At 44.8% G+C, this 21,811-nt stretch overlaps 1 protein-coding gene across 2 annotated transcripts in view; it reads right to left on the bottom strand.

Moving 5' to 3' along the window:
• The window catches only part of COL27A1 (collagen type XXVII alpha 1 chain), a 165,449-nt gene that overhangs the window by 124,953 nt on the left and 18,685 nt on the right, over positions 1-21,811 (bottom strand). For both annotated transcript variants that reach the window (XM_075054600.1, XM_075054601.1), the window contains 2 exons: positions 13,121-13,174; positions 4,991-5,044 (listed from right to left, as the gene is read on the bottom strand). In XM_075054600.1, coding sequence (XP_074910701.1) covers positions 4,991-5,044; positions 13,121-13,174 — 108 coding nt within the window. The remainder of the gene's footprint in view (positions 1-4,990; positions 5,045-13,120; positions 13,175-21,811) is intronic.

The raw sequence follows: 21,811 nt of genomic DNA, 5'->3' as shown, positions 1-21,811 counted from the left end.
CCAAATGTATTAAAGTCCCTGTGTATAGCTGTTTTGCTGGGGCTGGTTTTGGTGAGTGATTGCTGCTACTAAAGCGTTGAGTTTTAAATAGTATTTGACAGTATTAAATTGACTAAAGAAAGGATAACTGGAAGAAGGCAACGTCGGGACTTTTGATACTTATTAGACTAGACAGCTGTGATTTCTTCCTTGTCTACAACTACCGTCACAAAAATAATTACCAAGCCTATTACTGTGGCTAAACCATCCTTCTTAACAACTTGCTAGATGCTGTTGCTTTTTTAACTGTGGGGAACAGATGAAACTGCAGAGAAAGTTACACTAATTAGACACTACCAACAGCCAGAGCAATTGTGAGGCTTTCAGACCGGCAGAAGAAAAAGGCACACTTTATCTTAAGTGGCAGTATTCTTTTTTTCCCTTTTTAACAACCGTGACGAGAGAAATTACAATTTAAGACTGTGATCTTCTGACGAACAAAGGCTGGGATTTCAGCAGCATTTGAACATCTAATTCCAGTAGATTCCTTTGAAAATCCCAGTTCAAATTCTTGAAAGGTGGAAAGGTAATGTCCGCACTTAACAGGGCAAGAGATAGAAGTAGGAAAAACTAGGAGAGATTTGAAGTGGGCAGATTCTTTTGGCAGGGGAGAGGTAAAGCTTAGAACACAAAGAAGCTTAGGTCTATATGACATCTCTTCTGGCACAGATAGGGCTCAGGTATCCCAGTATCAGTCACTGGCTATTTAACACCCCCCGGATCATAAACAAGTCACAACCTCTGTGTGCCACATCAGCAGCACGGGATGTAAAACCAACCACCAAGCACAGGACGGTTGTGAGCGTTAATTAATGGCTGTCAGGTGAAGTGCTTGGAGGGAAGGTGAGACCCTACAGAGGAGTAATAGTATTTATTAACTGGCATTTCTCATTAGCAGCACAAAGGTCTAGTTACAGCTAGCTGAGCAGCTTTTCTATGCAGTCTCACTGTGACTATGTTCGACACATACTTCCCACCTTGCACAGAGTGTAAATCTCCCCTTCTCCTCCTCCACCATCCACCACAAGCTGCAAGGTTCAGGGAGTGAGACTACTTGGCTACGGACTGTAGGGAGCACTGCTGATTCAAGGCAGATGCATCTGCACAAATTCTGAATGAAGGCTGCCTGGTTTCCAAACAGTATATGAAGTCATGCAGATAATCTTGCTTTGCATGCAGCTGTTATCAGGGCAATTCTCCCACTCTTTGAGCTTCAGAGCAGTCAGTGAGTGCTACAACTGCTCAGAACAGATTAGAGCAGGCCTCAGGATTGCAGGGTATTAATTCCTACTCTGCAAAATTAATTTGCTGCAGCAGGTAGACACCCACCACTCTCCCTAAATCTTGCCATATGCTCAATGCAATGACTCTGAGCCATGTAAAGGAATACAGGCCTCTTACATTTTTCCCTGGGAAGCTCCAGATCACATTAGCAAAGACTGTGCTTTTTGCATCATGGTTCTGTGTTCAACACTGCTGAGACCATCACACAGGTGGAGAACTCAGCCACAAATGTTATCACGTATCCCTAAGATTAACCAGCAAGATGGCATCAGGGCCAGAGAGAATGGATGCCTGTGTGCAAGGGCTGAAACTGTGGATTAATTGCCCAACTCTTCTCATGCAGCAACCACAACATGGGAATTAGCCTAAGCCTTGTCCATCACTAAGCCATGGCACCTTGCTCACAAGCTTCTCTTTCTCATCCCAACTGACTGAGCACACTACTTCCTCTTGTAAAGGAAGAAATTGTTTTCTTCTGGTTTTTTTCCCTACCTGGGAGAAGTCTAGAGCTGTGCAACTTAAACACCTCAGCTTTGCAATCCCACTAATAGTATTTTAAACATCAGTGAGCCAAACTGATGAGCTATGTTGGAGCCAAACCAATCACTAAAAGGAAAATTCACTTTTTCCTAGCGCTATAACAAGAGAGATTTATCCAGAGCAGCTAACTAAGCAAAGCAGACTAACGCCTGATACCAAAAGCCTCCAGATGAGAGATGCAAACCCAACTCTTGTAATGGCTTCCAAAAACACACCCTGTCTGACAGCTAACCCTCCTCCCCATCCCAAACTCTATTAGGGCATCCTTGGAGCTACTTCTAGTCCTTAGCAAAAGTGCCCCTCCTGCCCCCACCAGCAGCTTACAGGTCACACAGCCAGCCACAACCCTAGCCCAGCATATGTCTACAGCCATTTAGAGGTTATCTACTATAACCAGTCTTTACTAACTAGATGCAATAGCAATTTTGCAACTGTCAAGGACAACAAACAGAATGCAAAAAGTGGCAAGAAGCTGCCTTTAAGAAATTACACATTAAAAATTGCGGAGAAAAGCACCATGGGCTAAATTCTTAGGTGGCACGAGCGGGTGTAATGCCACTGAAGTTAGTGGAACCATGCCCAAGCAGATCAGCAGGAATTTGGCTCAACAGCTACATACAGCTCTGTGCAAAAGATCAGCTTCCTAAGTACAAGGAATTACAAGCGCTCAGCTCCCGTGATGAGAATAAGGTGGACTCTGCACAGGATAGATTCAGAAATGCAGCAGTCCAACAACACAACGCTGGTGCTCATCAATGCAATACAGCTGGACAAGAGACATGCACAAATACACACATCTCTGCCAGCTGCAATGCCACATCACATCCCTTGTATGCAGCTGATTGCCTGACCTTATGAGTGCTCTGTTAATTCAGCTGATAAAAATTATGCTCCTGGGTTACTTCCTAAGTGACAATGACTTGGTGTTAGTCATTGTTTCCAAGCTGTATCTATCTGGGAAACTTCAGTTTCCTTTCTTGAGTTGCTTGTTTTTTCCATGGTATTAACTGCTATCTAGGGAAGACCTAGTCCAGCAGCCACTTGAAGGCTCGCAGCAAGAGAATTTCTCATTGGGGCTGCTCTGCCTTGTCACACAGGCTGAGCTTTCACAAGTCTATAATTTCAGCCATGGTCTGGGTCTACTAAGAAGATATCAGGTCCCAGGTGCAGGCTTGTCAAGCCTGGTGAAGGGTAGAGGCATTTAAAATGTAAGGGAGTGAAATATCACTTTTTTTGTGCAAAGTCCATCTTCTAAGACTAGTGTAACACCAGGGAAATGAAGGGAAGGAGAGAAGTCAAAACTCTGGGATCTGATGCACACCTTCAAAAAAGTGCTTCTCATGCAATGATCTTGCAATCACAGCTTACCAGGCTCTCCCTACTAGAGGTGAAGTTATGCCCAGGCCTGGGCTGAGCTACAGCTCTTACATCCCACTGCAAACTTAATACTTCTTTTGACAAAGCATCATGTAGAACAGCCTAATCCTGCAAATAGTGGCTGGACAAAATTAAAATGTATTGCACAGATCAATGACACCAGATCTCTGCTGCAGACTATTAGAGCTATCTGTCCGCTGAGGGCTTCCTGCTGCCAGATCGTGCATCAGGATGGAGGAAAAATGCTTACAGGAAGTTTTTATTTCTAATAAGAGGCCAGCTGAATACAGCTTTACAGACAAATTATGATTTCTGACAAGACATTAGGCTAAAAGTGTTTTAAAAAAAACCCCTATAGCATAAAAACATAGTTTGACTCTATAGATTGGACCAGGCTGAATTTGCAGGACTGGAAGTTAGATAAAAGAACTTTGATTTGACTTATAAAACACAACAAGTGTGATCTGGAAGTCATTGATGGAGAATAAATGCAGAACACTAAGATGTAGAACTTTTACAGCCTCACTTTTCAGGCCATATAACTACACTTTAGAATTTAAAACAGCTGCTGTTCACCAGCATGTCTCCAGTGCCTAATTTTTAATCACGTAGAGGCAACATGCCAAGTTTCCAGAATCTTTTTCCCAGAGCATCAATAGTGTTCATAACATCTCTGCCTACTGATGAGATCATGAAAAGAAAGGACTCTTGCTTGTACCTTTCTCTATGTTTGGCTGAGATATCCTACAGCTTTCTTGGTAGTGGAAACCTCTATTAAGCATCGCCTTTCAAAACTCAATTATTCTTTAGACCCAGATAGGTGTTATAAAATGTAAATCTAGTTCTGTGTAAGCAATGACACCAAAACAATCCAAACCAATTTCCCAGGAACTTCTCAATCTTTTGGTAACACAAAGCCTTATACACAGGAACAAGCTGGGAATTAAAACGTCTTTCTGAAGCATTTTGCAGCACACTGGACTAACTCCCCGTTGGAGCCACATCTGTGCTCAAGTCCCATGCAAAGGCAGGAGGTTTGGCTGCAGGAGGTGACTCCCACTTTGCAGTGCTCCAGCTCTCACCCGCCTGCAGCACCCCGGAGGGAGCGTGTATACAGGAGAAAAGGGCAAAACACAGAGCTCCTGGCACTGCCGGAGGAGGTCTGTGAGACCTCATGGAAGAGATGAGGACATCTAGAAGGAAGCAACGGGATCAGTTTGGGAAGACTGATGGAGGTCAGGGTTCTCAGAAAATCTGGAGAGGAAAGGAGAGATGAGGGAGTTTCAGGAGGAGGAAGGCAGAGGAAGAAGCCGGGTGCTGCCAGTCCCCCCCCCGCCGTTGTCCAGACCCAAAGGTGGAGGAGTAGGCTGCAAAAACCAGAGAAGAGAAATGAGAAAGCAAAGAAGTATGGACCTGGTGAGGCTCTGGAGTGGGAGGATTCCACTGCCCTCATCTCAACATAGCAGTTTGCTCCCTGGCACAGGCATAGCTTAAGCAGGATCCTAATTAGGCAGTCTTTGAAATTAGGGAGAACCAAGAACCGAGGCACACAGCAGGGTCTCTCACAAGCACAGGAAAAGGCTTTGGCTGTGCTGCTGGAGGGCCTGTGTGCGAGCAGAGGGGAGGGGAGGAATGGCTTCAGCTACTCGTCATTTTGTGTGGAGCAGGGTAAAAAAAGAGCTGTACTTCCCCCACTGGGACGTCCTCTGAAACAGGAAGGCAAAAGCTCCTCACGCCAATTAATACTTACTTTCAGGCCTGGGGGGCCAGGTGAGCCAGGGTTTCCGTGGGGACCTGGGGGACCCTAAAAAACACAACAAACACAAAACAGAATCAAAAGGAGTCGGTAGGCATCTGCGTTAGCCTTGGGAGCTGCAGAAGGTCTCGGGCTGTGCTGTGGCCAGACCTAACAGCACAGGAGCAGCAGCCTGTGCCCTGGCCGTTAGTGCCTTCAGAGTGGCGAAACGTGGCTGCCGGTTCCCACCTACCTTTATGGAAGGGGACGTGTGTCTGTCACCACAAGATGTGTCGTGACAATGAGTTAATTTGCGTACACCAAATATTCCACAACCACGAACAGAAACTACCTTGGGGTCAGGGGAGTCAAAGTGCTGCAGGGAGCCCCCGCAGAAAGAGATGGAGGTAGGCAGAGGGGAGTGGAAGTGTGCAGGGGTGTTAACAATTTTTTTGGCCAAAATGGAAGAGAACAGAGGTAATTACTAAAGGGAAATTGTTTAGCTATTTGGGATGAATTCATTTCCCCTACAAGGCAACCAGATATTTGCCTTTAGAGGTTAGAAAGAGAATGGATAGCCAGAAAGTAAACCAGGGGGAGCATAAGTGAGTCCCTGTTTAAACCATTTAAATCTATATTTTTGCATAGGTCTCACAAGCCAATGACACTGTCAGAGTACCTACCTCAGATCACATACAGCAGTATCTCCTTTTACATAATATTTTAAAAGTACCCTGCATATTTTCCGAAGACTATTTAAGGAGTTATCTGGAATAAGCAGCTAAGAATAGTTTATCCCAGGATTGTATACAGCACAGAAGATCTGTTAACCTTCCAGGCAGAAGTAAAAACAATTCTAAGTCCTCTTGAACACGTTCCTGGGAGATGAAACAACCTGAAGATTCAATTCCAAGGGCTTCTGTTCTGCCAAGACTGTGTGTGAGCTTTACACCACCACGAGGAGCACTTTAATGTACCCTCTAGTTATGAGTACAGGCTGGGGGATAAAAAGCCACTCAGACGCTCTCTCAGTAAGCTGTAGTATTTCCGACGAGCATTTCAGCCTATGTAGGGCCAAAATCTTCAGGGTCTATTTCCAAGGAAAATCACTGCAGTTAAACATGCGACTGCCATCCAAGTTCAGTGCCCTTGCTCTCTTTTGAGAGAACATCAGTGCGATGATGTCTATTCAGTTTTATTTTTACTGCACTGTAATAGAAAATAATGGCTTTTTTTATTTAGCTATTGTATCTTGTGGTATAGACGGTTGTTGAGTGCTCAGTCCTGTTTCACAACACATGCTGCTCTGCTGTAAGAGTCTATTCAATTAAAAGGCTGAGGCTGAACTTTTCAAATGGCATTTTTTACCCAAGTAAATTTAATGTCCCATTCTTAAATTCCTTCCAAATTTTCAGCCCGAAACCAAATACATTTATTGTCCCATTCTTAATTTCCTTCCAAATTTTCAGCCTGAAATTCTCCAATAGTTTAGCCTGGCTGTGAATGTACAATGAAACTGAAACAACTTTAATTAAAATTAAGGTGTTTGAGTATCAACTTGTTATTTGAAAACCCATATAGCTGCTGTAACCAGAATGAGCATCGAGTAGTCTTAAATAAATTCATCTTCCCAGCAAACTATGGCATCATCTGTTCACCTCATTGGGTGGGACACTGAAACTGAGACTTAATGTGCTGCTTAAGGTAATTCAACAAGTCTGAGGTAGCAAAAGCACTTCAACCCAAGTCTTCCAGTTCTCAAATATGTATGAAAATTAAGTAACAGAAATCAGAACAGTAAAATGTCTATAAAAGATGAATTCCTAAAAAGCTCTTACATGTAAGCAATAATCTAGGTAGCTCTGAACAGGGTTCATAAATCCAGACTGCTGCTAGATTTGAGGGGGAAATTCAGCTGTTACTAAACTTTGGAGTGAGGCAGCTTGGCTCGAAGCCCATTTCGCTGCAGTTAGTTGAAATCCGTGCTCCACCATAGCCTGGGGCAGGCTTAAAACAGTGTCAGACTAGAGGAAACAGCACGGTTTGGTGTGACTCCTAGCTGAAAATGGTAGTTTCCAGGAGGAAACCTGGAACATAGAAAGCTCAGCTGCTGATCAAGAGCTTCTGGATAAGAGACTAATCACACGTCCAGCAAAATCTGGTGCAGGCTCTTCCAGAGCTAAACCAAAGCACAGCAACAAAATCATAAAAGGCCTTAACCAAAAGGAAGGAAGAAGGGAGGAAGTATCTAGACCCAGTATCCAGTGACAAAACACGTGATTATGAAAAACACGGGCTCTTGACATAAGATGGGGCCTTTACCACTGAATTCAGTGACGCTCATAGTGTGTAATCCAGGCAAAGAAAGGTCAGAGACTCATCCTGTTCCTAAAGACCAATGTGGTCTTATCCTAGGGAGAAGTGGCCACATTCTGCTGATGAAGCAACAGTGGGAAGTCCAGTCTGGCACACAAGAAACTGCTGTAACCAAGTCTGGGGCTTGTGCTAGACATTTTAAACTGTTCTTGTAACTGTGGAGAGAAAAGGGCGTAGTCTGGCAGTAGTCCTAAAAATGGTAAAAAATAACTGATCTTGATGTGTTCCAACATGGCTCGTCCTGAATCTGTGATTACACCCACATTCTTGGCAGAGGAGGAAGATGCAGTGTGGTACAGTTAGATGGGCTGAGTAACAAAAGGTACAGGACAGCATCCGCCTCAGGAGCTGTTAGCAATACAAAATCTGAACAGGCAGGCCTTACAAATTAATCCACGTACCAATCTGCAAGCCCCGATAACAGTCATCATGCCCCCAAGCTACCCGCCCTTGTTTTATTAAACCTAGTCCGACGTTCATTCCTATTCTCTTACTGTGCCCAGCAGAATTGCCCATCTCCAACCAGTGCTCCTAGAAATAGCCCTTTCTTCATGGAGAAGCAATTCAAGAACTTAGTTCTACAGTTAATTGCTATATTTTACTCATGCTATCATGGATTTAATTCAATTTCCCACTCATATTTAGAAACTGGGATTCTCCCAAATATATTTATTATCAATACATTAGTTTTTCTCCTCTTTTCCACACACAGGATGGGACAATGCTGAGACCACTGAATAAAAAAATCCCACAGCACGTATTACTATTTGCACATGTGCCTGTTTACCCACCTGCTTTGGCTCCCTTATAACTGCTGAAAAAATCCAATCTAGCAGCAAGCAAACCTGCATCTGAAATCTTCCAAGCCTTGCACCAGAAATTCCATGGACAATTTTATCATGGGACAGCGGTAGCCCAAGGCTTAGTGGCATGGAGACCAGAACAAACCCTGAAAGTGTTCTCCAAGTGAGGGGGGGTTTCCCAAAGGTGGCGGGGTTTGTAATCTCCCTGGAATGTCTTTTACGTGAATGATGCTGCTTGAGAACTACACTGTGCCATCCAGTTGATCTCGGTGACGTGCCTGGAGATGGGACCCTGCTCACAGAAGCGCTTTTATATGTAATGGTTCACAGCCCGCAAAAATTAACAAAAGTGTAACTGTGCACAGCTCTCCCCATCCCTCCAGCATTCAGGAGGAGGGGGGAAAAAAAATCCTCCAAACTCCTGCTAAATGCTAGAAAGCTTCAGTCAGAGGAATGACCACTCATTCAAAACTCATTATGTCTTGGGGTTTCACTGTGTAAAGCAACTTTTTCTGCTCCTGACCTACAGATCTCACTCTGACCTCTGGCTTGCTGAAAAAATGAGCTAAATATTTGAAGTGAAGCCAAACAAACTGTTTCTTTAAACACTTCTTTGCAGAAATTGGGAAACCTTCCTAATGGAATGAGGATATTGGGGAACCTCTACAGTTAAGTTCTTGATTGTTTTAGGAGGTAAGCCCCGCATTTTGAAGGGAAGGGAGATTTTTTGCAACCACACACCAAATGTAACAAGGACCCATTACACTGGGACTTTGCAATTTTTCAAGCTGCTAAGGTTCACAGGAGGATGGCAAGAGCATCCCAAAGCATCAGGGAGCGCATATATATTGTCCTGTACTGTATCAGAGAGGTTAAATAAAACAAGAGTAATTACAGCATGCCAGGCTTTTTATTCCCAATTCTACCTCTGACCTGTTGCATGGACATGGGTAAAACACTCCCCTTGTACCTGAGTTTGCTCACCTGTTAGAGGGGGAAATCGACTGCCAGGGGGACCTGGCTTCCTAAATTATTTAAGTGTTTTGGAAGTTTGACCATAGCTCTTTTCTTGCTGTCCTGGGAGCAAAGCCGACAACCAGACTCCTGTCTGTCACGTGTCAGCTTGCTGTCCGCTTCACGTAGGAGAACAGATAACTAGGATTTACATAGCACTCGTCTGGAAGACAGCACTTAAGACCAAGTACAATGGTTCACTACTTTTCTGCAGACCTGATCAAATAGGGGGTAGTTTGCTGGTCTAGCTATACCAGTGAGGATTGGGATGAGTCACAATTTGTGATCAACATAGATGTGCTGGCAATAGCCCCTCATGCAGACAGCATGGGAGTGAAGCTAATCAAGTCCTGGGTGAGGCAGGAATAAGCTACAATGGTGCAGAAGTTACTGCTCCACCGGGAGCCCTTTGTTGACAGTTACTTATAGAGCTTGTTAGCACAGCTTTGCGAGCAAAACCCAGCCTCAGTCACTGCCTCCCCACTAAATCTTGATGTTTGAAGAAATGCAAAGGTCATCTGCAGAAATGAAGTGCAACACACATCGCTTGCACAGACCTGCTCTGCTCAGGTTGCTGTGCATGTACCCAAGTGCCACCACTCACACACACAACCATGGAAAAGCTGTCCCACTACATGCCCAGCAAAGTGCTTTCACATATAAAGCTGTGGAAACCCTTCATTGCTAAAACTGCCATTCCCTTCAAGAGGCACCTCAGGTCTTACACAGACACTTGCCAAGGCACACGGCACATTTATTTGAGGAGACGTGGTGTGGACAGATCTCTTGCTTATGCCTCGGATTCTTTAATGCCGACATAAAAGCTGAAAATAATCCTAGCTAGATACAGACATAGAGAAAACCTTCCTGTAGAGAGCACATGACCAATACAGCAATATCTATACAGGCTTGCAAAGCTCCTGAGAAAGTGTTATTAGCCATTCTTTCCAGTCATCAGAATTGCAACAGTTTTACTCTGTTCTCTTGGGGTTCCTTAGGCAATAGTGAGAAGAAGAAACACCCAACTTTCACTTGTCATATATCTCTGCCTTCATAGTTGCAGATATAGTCTGAATCTGTCTCAATGGGTCCCTGATACTGAGTGATAGGGTGTAAAATTAATTCCATGCTCCTAAAATGGGGATTGGCTTTAAAAAAAAAATTAAAAATCAAGAAATTCCCATTTTCAAGAGGGCTGCCACTATTCACTTAGCTACTCTACCTTGGGTTGCACTTGAATGCTGACATGTGTCCTGAACAAAACCTCTTTCATGCTTTTACAAAGACTGGCATTTGTTGTTGCAAACCAGGTGGCATTGCTTACACGGAAGAGCAACATTCAGACTGCACAGGCACGTCTAGCGGTACTTCGCTGCTGGAAATAAGGAGACTGAAGCGTGGGATCAGCCAGCTTTTCTTACAGTCACTGGCCACAATCTCACCCTCAAAGCAAAAGCTAATCAGAGCTTTCATTTTACCCTGGCCAATATGGGGGGAGAAAGGGAAATACAACAGAGACAATACAGAATTCAAAGAAGTGGAAATACTGCGCTACATCAGCGAAAGAGCAACTTTATGGACTTCACAGCTACAGAAGGTCATGAGTCAAATGCTGCTACTAGATTTTCAAATGAGCCAAATAATTGTATAAGCATTAATAATGTAGAAATTATGCAAGCTACAACAAGGTCAATTACATCTCATACTTTTGGCCATAAACTGCATCGGTGACAAGAAAAAAAGCCTTTCTTTCTCCTGGCATCCAGCACTGCAAAGTTGCATGCAATATTCACCTCCCCTCAGGAGCTCCAATCTTTGGCTGGAGCCTCATGGGACACCCCATGGGTTACCCATGGGCTGGGCTGGTGCAAGAACTCTGCAGCTGCTTTGAGGATTGGGTTAGGCAGACGTAGAACATAACCCCTACAGTGTTGCACATTTATTTTTAAGTGGCTCATGCACAACAAAAGCAAAAGATGCGAGAATTCCCCTAAGCCTGTCTTTGTTTCTGGCAGCTCCTCTTCTTTGCAATGAAATCCTTAAACCCCAAAGAGCCACAAGAAAAAAATACTAGAAGAAACATGTTGCAAAGTCAAAACAACTTATGCACAGAGCAGTTCTGTCTCCAGTGCTCCAGGCCAGACATTTACAGAGTGACCCTTTTGCCCCCTCCCAAAATTAGCACAGCCTCTTTGCAGAGGTCTGAGCCAAGCTAGGCTCAGCTGTGCTGAGCACTTCCTAACTGGGAACTCTTTCCTGGGCTGATTCTCAGCACCTCTAGTAGGGACTGAACTCAGAAATCCTCTGTTGCTTATTGTCTTTCAGAGGATCATCTTAAATACAGGATGGAGCATGCCACAGCTGGGGAATAACACAAAGTTATGACACAGCTTCCACAATGCTTTTTTCTTCAGAAAAACTCAAGCTTTGGTAGGTAGTGGAATTTTGATGTAGAGCTGAAATTTGGTCATTCACACAGCAGGCAGGGTATGCAGCTGGGGTCTCTAGACATGGAGCCTAGTTTGCACACCACAGGGTTGCAAGAAGTAACACCAAATACCTCTTGTGAGTAATGAGCTGCAGTAAGAACAAACTCTCAGCCTTAATGGGGACTTGCCAAGAACTGCAAACTCTGGGCAATTTGCTGATGTGGTTGCTGCTCAGGCATTTGTAAACAGAAGACATCAGGGCTGTACAACCAGTTGTGCTGATGTTTCACTAAAGAACATATCTAATGTGGAACAGATTGTCCTGTCTAAAAAACACATGAGCCTGGTGCTATCTAATGCCTTACACTTACAGCCCAAATCAGTGTTCAGGTCTGTTGAAATCCATGCCCAGGCTACTGGGGGTCCTGCAGACCTTTTGGCTTTTATTGTTGTAGAAAGGAGGTGTGTTGATCTTTACTGGTTACTGCAAGATCTCACAGTACTGTAACAAGTGTCCTCAGGGAATGCACAACCTTCTAGCTCTTAGCCTCTTGGTTGTTCTTTAAAGACATTACATGGGGTTGAGTTTTAGCCAAGTATGTGTGAGGAAATCTCCCTCTGCTGCCAGGCCAGGATCCTGCCTGGACCACGGATCCAAATATTCCCCTCTTCCAGCCTCAGACACTTGCATCTTTTGATTCCCAACCCACATCAGTTCAGTGCTCAGGAAATGGGCTGCATGACCGTACCTTGTGGGACAGCACCGTGCTACCACGAAAATGGTGCCAACAGTTAACCGTATCCAGGTCAGGCATGTTGCCCAGCTTTGGGAGACTACTTCTGCAGCTAGGCCAATGCAGAAAGCTTTTCTCACAGCTAGCTGCAGCACTCAGCACCAGATGTTTCCTCAGCTTAACACTCAATGTTCAAAGATCTGCATCAGAATTTAATGTGGGGAAGAAGAAATACAAGAATTTGCAATGGATCTTGTAGAACAGCTAAGATATTTTGCTCTAGATCTTGAAAAGGAGTCAGAGACCAGGTCTGCATCTGGGGAACACAAAAGCTCATCCTTGTGTGTCAAGTCCTTTGTCCTAGACCATGGTCCCACTAAGTGAAGGCACAGTGACAGTGAAGGACCTCAAAAGAAGCAGTTTGGGAAGCTGGGGACAGTGAAGGACAGAACAAAATGCAGCCAAAGCTAATATTCAGCACTGGGTTTGCAAAAAGGAACGAATACCAGAAACAAAATGAGACAGACAGAACTCATGCTTCTTGACAGCCATTTGGAAGCATTCATCCCCAGTCTTTGCTGATGCCAAACCTTAGCTCATAGAGGCTGCAAATCACCAGCATGGCCTCCTGAAAACCTTTAACAGGGAATGAGAGAAAGAAGGAAGGCTAGACCTCAACAGTGGGGCTTAAAGCAATCATTATTCAGCCACAGGAACATACAACAGCCCTTAGAACATTAGAACAGGCACATACAAGTACAAATGGATAGAAATTTTTAAACCACTTACTCGGGAACCTCTCTTGCCAGGTGGTCCTGGTAAGCCTGGCAGACCTGGTGGACCCTAGAAAAATAAAAACAAGTAGTAATAATGGTTCTATAACAGGATGGTGCTCCTGACAGTGTTTCAGAGAGACCCACAATACAACCATTTGGAAAAGACCTGGGGAGAAGGGCCAGTTATAACACCACAGCCAGAATTTCCCTTCAACTTATGCTATTCCTATAAAGGGATAAAAAGCCATGCACAATAACATCTGCAGAAGCATATCTTTCTGCTGCGGACCGCATCCCTGTGATCACAGCTGTGTTTCACACTTCCACTTTCCTGGACCCATGCTGTAACACAGGGGTGACACAACTGTCTCTCAGCTTCGGAGTTTTCCTGCTACGTGCTAGCGCACAACAGAAGTAACGTGTTAGCACCTTGGCGAGGGAAGAACATTGTGTGTTGTAATATATATCAGCTGAAGATATATAGTTCTTGGTATTGTAGGTTCCTACATGAGTTGCAACACAATCGCATCCCAGCACTTCATATTTTAAAGCGGCGTGTTATAAAATGTAATAAAATTGGTGTCAATGTTGGAAATTCTTAAATGCAGCTCTGTAATAGAGGAGAGGTCAACTCATACATGTCACAGTAGTGGGGGTTCTTGGAAGAGGGTGAGAACAAAGTGGAGATATCAGGCGCCCAGCTGTGCACTGATCTGAAACAGGTTAGGAAAAAATACTTAACCAGTGAGGTTTGAACTCCTTTGAATTTATTCATTTATTTATTCATTTTTTCAATGGACTGGAGAATTCAGATTTCTGGAGAGCCATTTGCAACTCCTAATAACTCCTCAAAACTTCTTTTCCTCCAAGCCAAATATGTCTAACAAGAATAACTGTTAATTAAAGTGTCTCCCAGATGATTTATATTCTAGTAGCTTGTTACAAAAGACGAGTTTTCATTGCATCCAGGGGAGAGAGAGATCCAGAGCAGCAGACTGAAGGATGTTTGGAAGGCAGCCTGAGCTCTCCAACTGTGTAGCAGGCAGGAGAGCAGGTCCCAGGAGCAACGCTCCGCAGGGAAGATGGGTGCATCACATGGAGCAGGTGCAGCACAAGCCCCACGGACACACTCTGGCCTCAGCACGGACTCACTCCCTTCCCACTGGGTCATCTCTGTAGGACCTCATATGCACAATCAACCCCGAGCGGAGCCTGCTGCAAGGCTGACCCTGTTGCTGCTGAAGGATTGCCAGGCAGAACTGCTCAGGCTCTGCAGCATATTACTGGCCCTGAGGAAGAATGAAAAGTTCACGATATCTAATGCAGTTTTCAGGAGTCATCAAGTGCATGATTTGGTAACAAAAATAAACCCTGGAGATCCCTACCCTAAATCTCATGCCCAGGGTAAGATTTTGAATGCAGAAAACTGCCTGAACCATATAGGTAACTGATGAATAAACACTGCCCTAATATTAACAACCCTCCTACAATAAGCAGCAAATTAATTTGTATAAAAGTGTTTTTTTAAAAAAGACATCCAGCCAAATTTGGTACAGTAGAAAAAAAACGGGAGGAGTAAGCAAAGCCCAGGGTAGGTTTCTCTGTGCTACTAATTTGCATCAAATGAATCATAACATATTTTTTTCTGCAGTTACTTCTATCTGTAGTAAAGATGACAAGAAAAGGATTGTTTTAAAAGTGTAAGAGCCTACACAGCATGGAATAGCTAATGCCCCACACAGAGACACACACACAGGGATAGACTTCTACCACCATATCACTCCCTACTACTACCCAAGACAGCTGCCTGTCCTGGGGATTTCCAGTCTCTGTAGCCTGGGACACTTCACCTGACCCCTTTGCAAGTTGCTTATTGCTGGTTAACACAGTATTACTGGTCAACAAAGTATTACTGGTCCTTGCATTAACAACCCTCATTGATACAGCTGACCCTCATTTTACCAATATACACAGCATTTTAACCTGCCATTGTGCCAGCTCAGGGCCCCATGCATAATGCAATTATACAGCTGTGCAAATAGACACATGATTGTAGGGTTTTTTAAGTCTTGTGTATAATTGTGCTCCAGAATCCAAGCTTTTATTAAAAAAATCTCCTTGCCCTTTTATTTGGGAAGATAACTACCAAAACATGAATCCAATGCAACTGATGCAGCAACAGTTAATAGAGTTTACCAAAGATTAATTCAGCTCCTTAGCCTCTTCTCCATCAAAACACATCCCCATTTACCCCTAGAAGGTGAAGTAAAAGAGAAGATGCAACTGAGAACTGCATTCCTTGCGCACCAGAATTGAGGTGACCTTTTCCACCTTCCTGCTAACAGCAGCTGCAATTGTACTTGGCCACTTGAGTAAAAACCTTCTCCAAAAATGTGGGCTGTTCAGAATAAACTGAAGCTAACATAAAAATAAGGAGAGAGTTAATACCTGCACTGGAGTGGGAATACGGAGTTAAGAGAAAGGCATCTAGCTGGAACAGCACAGAAAGAGCAGCACATAATTCAGGAGTCCTATTGCTTTGCTTTGATTTAATTTGCCTTTCCTTCAGTCTTTTTTTTTTCCTCTCCTGAAGAGGAAGAGAGATAAGGTGACTGTAGGATGAATGGCTAAAAGGCGCCAACCACTATGGTAACTGCATAAGGCAAGAGTGTGACCACATAAAACTTAGAAGCAAGCCAAGGTGGAAGAGGACTGGGGTAGCTGGATGAACACGGGTAGTTGTGAGACATGATGTGCTGCAAGACCACCTTCTAGCTTCTCACACAGTTCCTTGGCAGTTGGATTGAATGAGACACATACTGTGCCTTCCTAGTGACTCATTTCTCCTCTGCCCTATACATATGCCTCTATATCATCCAGCTCAAGGTCTCAAACAAGAGGCCCACGTCAGACAACTGGCTTCGCCTGGGGAGAGCAATACTGAAATACACAAGAAGAAAAACGCACATCCGAAGAGGCAGCCAGAGAAGAATAAGACTGGATCAGGGCCCAGCTACTTACAGATGATGGATGCAGTCCCACTTAAAACGTAAGGCTCCAAGACATGGAGAGCAAGAGACATCTATCAACGAGCCACCACGCAGCAAGCTGCTAAGAGTCCGCCTGGAGGTCATGCCCACGCAGTCCCCATGCTCACCAGAGACATCTCCACCCTCACCCCTAATGCAGGGGTGCAGGGAAGAGTTAAATCTTTCACACAGAGCCTCTGTGGACCTTTCCATTGTATCCTTTAGAGCATCCCTGGGGAATTCCATCTGGAGCAGTGGGAAGTGCTCTGAGAGGCAGGAAGGTTTCCTTCTCCTGGCAGCTGGAAGAAGATATCACTCCTCTGCTCCTGCCCTCCCATTGCACGGATGCCCCATGAGATCGGCAAAGCTGACAGCCTCCTGCAGCGAGCTGCCGTTCCTAGCACTTTGGTTCTTGTCTCTCTGGCTTCTTGCCTACTCCTTTCTGCAAACTGATGGCAGAGAACACACACCCTGTTATCACACAAAGCAAAATCCGAGATCAAGGAGAAACGTGGCAGAAGCAGATACTCTCTCTTCTCAAGCCAAACAGCTGAATCGTTAACCAGCCTGAACAGTTCTGTGAAGTAGCTAATGGCAGCCACATAAAAGTTTAACCCTTCTCAGTTTCCCACGGTAGCATTAGCAATGATGACTGATCCCACCAAATGATTATAGGATTTATTCTAAGCTGCTGCTGGGAAACTTTCTGGCGCAAAAGAGACTTTTTTGTCTTAGCTTTTTGAGCTTCAAATTGCAAATGGAAAATTAAGTTGTCTGAAAGCGAAATACATCGGACCCTGAGGACAAGAGAAATCTTAACATTTCCTCTTGCTGCCGAGATCAGCCAGTTTATACCTCTGCCTCTCCCACATCATGACCTTCCTCACACTGCTTCCTCTGCCTGCAGCAACGCCACTGGGAGCTAGGTGCCTTCAGACCTCAAAACCTGAGCAAGGCTGAACCTGTTGGGAGAGGGCTTGAAGAAAAGCATAATCGGTACAGGAATTGGTGCTGTTGATTTGGGAAATGACTCGCTTCCTTTTGAATGACTACTAAATCAATTTGCTTAGATAGCAAAGTATTTCTGTAATGGTTTCCCCAGGGGCAAGTACTCAGCCTAGTAGCAAATAGCTGACAATTACCCAGGACACAATTCAGCTCCTATTCCAGCGCACACTGATAGACTGACACATCTATAGGGTCTCCCCAATGTATTTCTGCCTCCCCTGTTCTGTACCCCTGCAGGGCATTAGTGGCACAGTTCTTTATCCCAGAAAGGGTTGTATTTCAGAGGTGGGCATCCTGCACTGTGCAAAACACTGCAAGGACTGAAGAGAGAAGAGAGAACGTTCCTCTTTCTCAGATGCTAATGCATGTGGTAAAACCCAACTTAAAAGGGAGTTCAGAAAAATGCATCAAAAGCTTCTCCTCACTTTGGCATCAAGTTCTGAGCAGTGATGTTACCCCTGCAGACAGAGAACCTGTCTTGTTTTCTTCCTGGAGGAGGATGAGGCATATTTCATATGCAAGGCCACTGCCACAAATCCACCATTTAGCCTTGTACGTCTGGAAAGCACCAGCACAGAGAGACTGAGCAGCTAAATGGGCAGCACTAGAATTAAAAATCCCCTAGCTCAGGAGAAGAGAAAGGAAGGAGAAGATTTCATCTTCAAAAGACACACCAACCCCACTTCACTGTCCTTGCCAGGCACTGTGCAGAGAGGGAGATAGGACCTAAACTAAAACCCAGATTGAAGTACTGCCTAAAACAAACCTGGAATTCTTTTTTTTTTTTTTTTGGGGGGGGGGGAGCCTGGGGGGGGAATCCAGCAATTTGGTTACTTTCTTCTCCAAGGCATGCTTATCATATTAAATTTGGACACATCTGGGTCTCAACCAGTCTAAAATGAAAAAGCCCTCATAATTCTGGCAGGAACCGAGATGTTGGTGGAAAGCCAGTCTTGTAATATGATTTCTGCAATAGACAGATGTTTATTCTGGGTCTGTACAACACCTATCACAGAAAAGTCCTTGTCCACAACTGGATTACTAATAGAGTGACAGCACAATACATAACAAAATATTAGTATTCCAGCTTGATAAGAGCAGCTTTTCTTTAGAGACATTTCAGGAACAGTCTCTGCATGAGGCACTTCAGACTCTTGAGCAATCTCAGACCTTGGAAGGGAGTCTGAAGGGGTGTGAAGAAATAGAGGGATCCCATACTCTATCACTCACTTTCTGTTTTTAAAGTTTTATAAAAATACCTGTATATATTTATACAATACAACCCTACATCCTTTGCAGCACATTTATCTCAATCACACTTTCAACTATAGCTCTTCAAAATGAATTTTGTTTTACGCAGATAGAGGTCTCTGATGCTTAGTCATTTGCCTGCAAGAAGGCTTCCCTTTGGGGATAGTTCTGGTTAAATTAGCAAAAAAATTATGATCCAACTTTGTGACTGAGGCTAAAACTTTTCCCATGTATTATACAAAGCGTGCAATCTTTTTTTTTTTATTATATGACTCATTCATTAAGAGACATTCAAACACATTGTGTGTTCCTTAATTTATCATACTGTCAGCTTGAGTAGCCTTTTCTGGTACAAGGAAGACTGGAAATAGGCACTTCATATTTTATCAGCGTTCCCAATCACCTCTCTCTCCCCTACCCGCTGATTGAATTGGCAAGGATTGCTTCTTTATGAAAGGAGCTGGGCTCCAAGACAAACTGCTCGTGCGAAAGATGGCAGCAGGAGCAGTCTAGACTGGGGACGCGCTCCGAAACACATCTGCCTTTGAAAGAAGGCTGTCTGCCAGAGTAATGCCACACCTCTGGCTGGGCTGCTGCCACCAGGGTTCGAACCTGGGCTCCTGGCTGCGCACCGCGCCATGCAGATGGGAACTGGAGGCTGCTGGAGTTCCCACCCGGGGACTCCTCCGACTCGGATACTCAGGGAGTCGTTTGAAACACGCTCCCTCCCTGCTCCTCATGCAGTACTCAGTGCTTGCACAGCCTCCTAGTGAACTCGGTCTGCTCCTCTGCACCTTCAGCATCAGGTGTGGTTTTCTTGCTCTAAAAATAACCCTCAGACACTTGTTGAAAGAGTCAATTTGGGTATTTTTTGTTTGTAAGGGCCAAAAAGTTATGGAATTACAGCTTTCTTATACAGGAGGAGGAAGGGCCAACTTGGGGTACACAGTGGACAAGCCAGCTAGACCCCAGCTGCGCCAGGGCAAGGGGTTTGCTGCAGCTTTACCACATTACACAGAGCATGCACATCCCAGTAGGCAGTGCTGACGGGCAGGGGAGAGGGCTACAGCCCCCTAAATCTCCCCGTCAACCCTGCTGCTGGTATAGACAAGCAGATGATACCCCATCTATGAAAGGATTCAAACACCTATCACCTCACAGCCTTACAAGAGTTCGAGGGCTTGACACGCTGGCAACAAAATCCTATTTTTCAATATATATTTTTCTTTTGTGGGTATCCAAGCTACTTGCAGCCATGTGCTGGGCTCAGCTCTGCAAGCTGAGCGAAGCCCCAGTTGGCGCCGCACAGGGACGGGAGATCTTGAGCAAAGCTCAGCAGAGGTGCTGCGGGCAGCCGTGAATGACTCAGAGGGACGTTTGCCATCTGCTGAGTCAGTGCTGCATTACTGACTTAGCATGATGTTTGGGTGTTCTTTTTGCTATTTCCCCCCTCCAAAAGAAATGCAGAGCTGAGATCCCAAATGCTTGTGGTTATTAATGGTTCCCAAGAAATTTTTCTTTTTTAAGAACATATTATCCTCCCTCCTCTAGCCGCCCAGCAAACCCAACATTCCTGAAGAATTAATGCTCTGCCTTTAGTTGCATGTGGGACGCAGTGTCTCTATTTCCTGTTGCGCAGCACAGTGGTGGTCTTTCCAGGACAGATTAATCCATGGAGGATATTGCCTTTTATTGCTAGGTGAACAGATCCTTTTAGCTCCTTGCTTGCACTCCTCTAACTGTGCGTACACCTCCCTCAATTGTGGGGATGGGGCCCTTCTGCACAGCTAAGATTATACCACAGTTATTTTGCTAGCATTCACAAAGCCAGAATTGTACAGAGACCACAGAGCCTGAGTCATCACTGCCTTGCACCGCGGCTGTCATTCGCATCCTGATTTTGGGATGATCAGGATTAAGGACAGTCCTTTCTTTCTAAGTGGCAGCAGGACAGGCTGGGGGCTGCTGGCTGCCAGCATGCCTCTGCCCAGAAATCATTGCCAAGGTGGCCCCAATCCTTGCTGAAAAGGTAGAAGGCAGTTTCCCATACACACTTCTCTGCCCAGAGTGACACTCTTGTCTCTTGAAGAGACCTTGTATCAGGCAACACAACTGGGAAAAAAAATTAATCACGTATCCTTCCACCCATGTGCTAGACTCTGAATGACGTTCCCAGCCCATAACCTGCCCCGTCCAGAGAAAGCGCCGGGCTGCGATATCATGCAGCAGAGCAGGAAGGTCTGTACTGACCTCATCAGAAACGTCTGCCCAACAACACGAGGACAGCGCCAGGTAATTACTCAAGCACAGAGCATTTATCAGCACTTGTTCTGAAACATGCTTGTCTGGCTATAGAAGCACTACATTAATTTCTCAACATGTCATCCCCATTCCGGTCTTTTCTCCTCTTTCTCTTCCCACGTCAGAGACATCCAACAAAGCATGGTACAGAGATCTCGGAGTGAGTCACAGGAGCTATCAAGCACCGCACAGCAGCCAGCTCCAGCCAAGCCATAACCTTTCCCTCCCAAAGTGCCGACTTTGTTTCCAGCAGTCAAAGAGGATAAGGCCAGACAGAGCCTCAAAATGTTCTCCTTTCCCTCAGTTCAGGACTCCAGTTGTTCTCAGATGGGATGGAAAAATCCTGCCATCTCTTCCCTCAGCCCTCCACAGCCTGAATCAGTTTCTTTGCTATGATTCATTCAGAAGCTGAGAAGGATTTTCCACTCCAGTTCAATAACAAGCTCTTTACATTGCAGGGGGAAGTGGGGGCTTGGAGCTTGGTCACCCTCATGATACTTGCAGGACAAGAAGTTGGAAAAGGTCAGAATTTCACTGGGCTCAGAGCAGGCCACCCAGATTTACACCTTACAGGTAAATACTGTTTTAAGAGAAGTTCACAATTGCTGAATTTCTCCTCTTGGAAATATGCCTGAAACAACTCTCCACGAAACACAGAAGACTGCCCAAAGATAAAATCACTGAAGCTCATGCTGTCTACTCGGGGATTTAGCAAAACTTCTCCAAGTACAAAGACTACATCAGGGATGCGTGCCTGTAAAGTCAGGCAGGAGAGCAAGGCTGCCTGCGCTGCATCCCCCTGCCCAGGGGAGCATCTTCACCTCCCCCGGGGATGGGAACCTTCAAACGAAACACCCCCATCAGTGACTTCCCACTCAAATTACAAGGAGAGAAATCACCACGCTGCTTTGAAATGGGACAGGCAGGAAATGCAAACCTTGAAGGTAAGCACCCATTGAGGGCTTCGGAAACACAACCATTTCACTTTAGCTTTTTTACTTGTAACAATGAGCAGCACATCTGCAGACACAAGTGCTGTTGATTGTGTTCCTTAAGCCAGTCTCAATATTTCCATTGTAAACCCTTCTTTCACTATTTTAAGAAGTCAGCTGTAA

Source organism: Buteo buteo, chromosome 23, assembly GCF_964188355.1.
Source record: "Buteo buteo chromosome 23, bButBut1.hap1.1, whole genome shotgun sequence".
NCBI lineage: Eukaryota > Metazoa > Chordata > Aves > Accipitriformes > Accipitridae > Buteo > Buteo buteo.
This window is presented reverse-complemented; position numbering and strand designations above follow the sequence as displayed.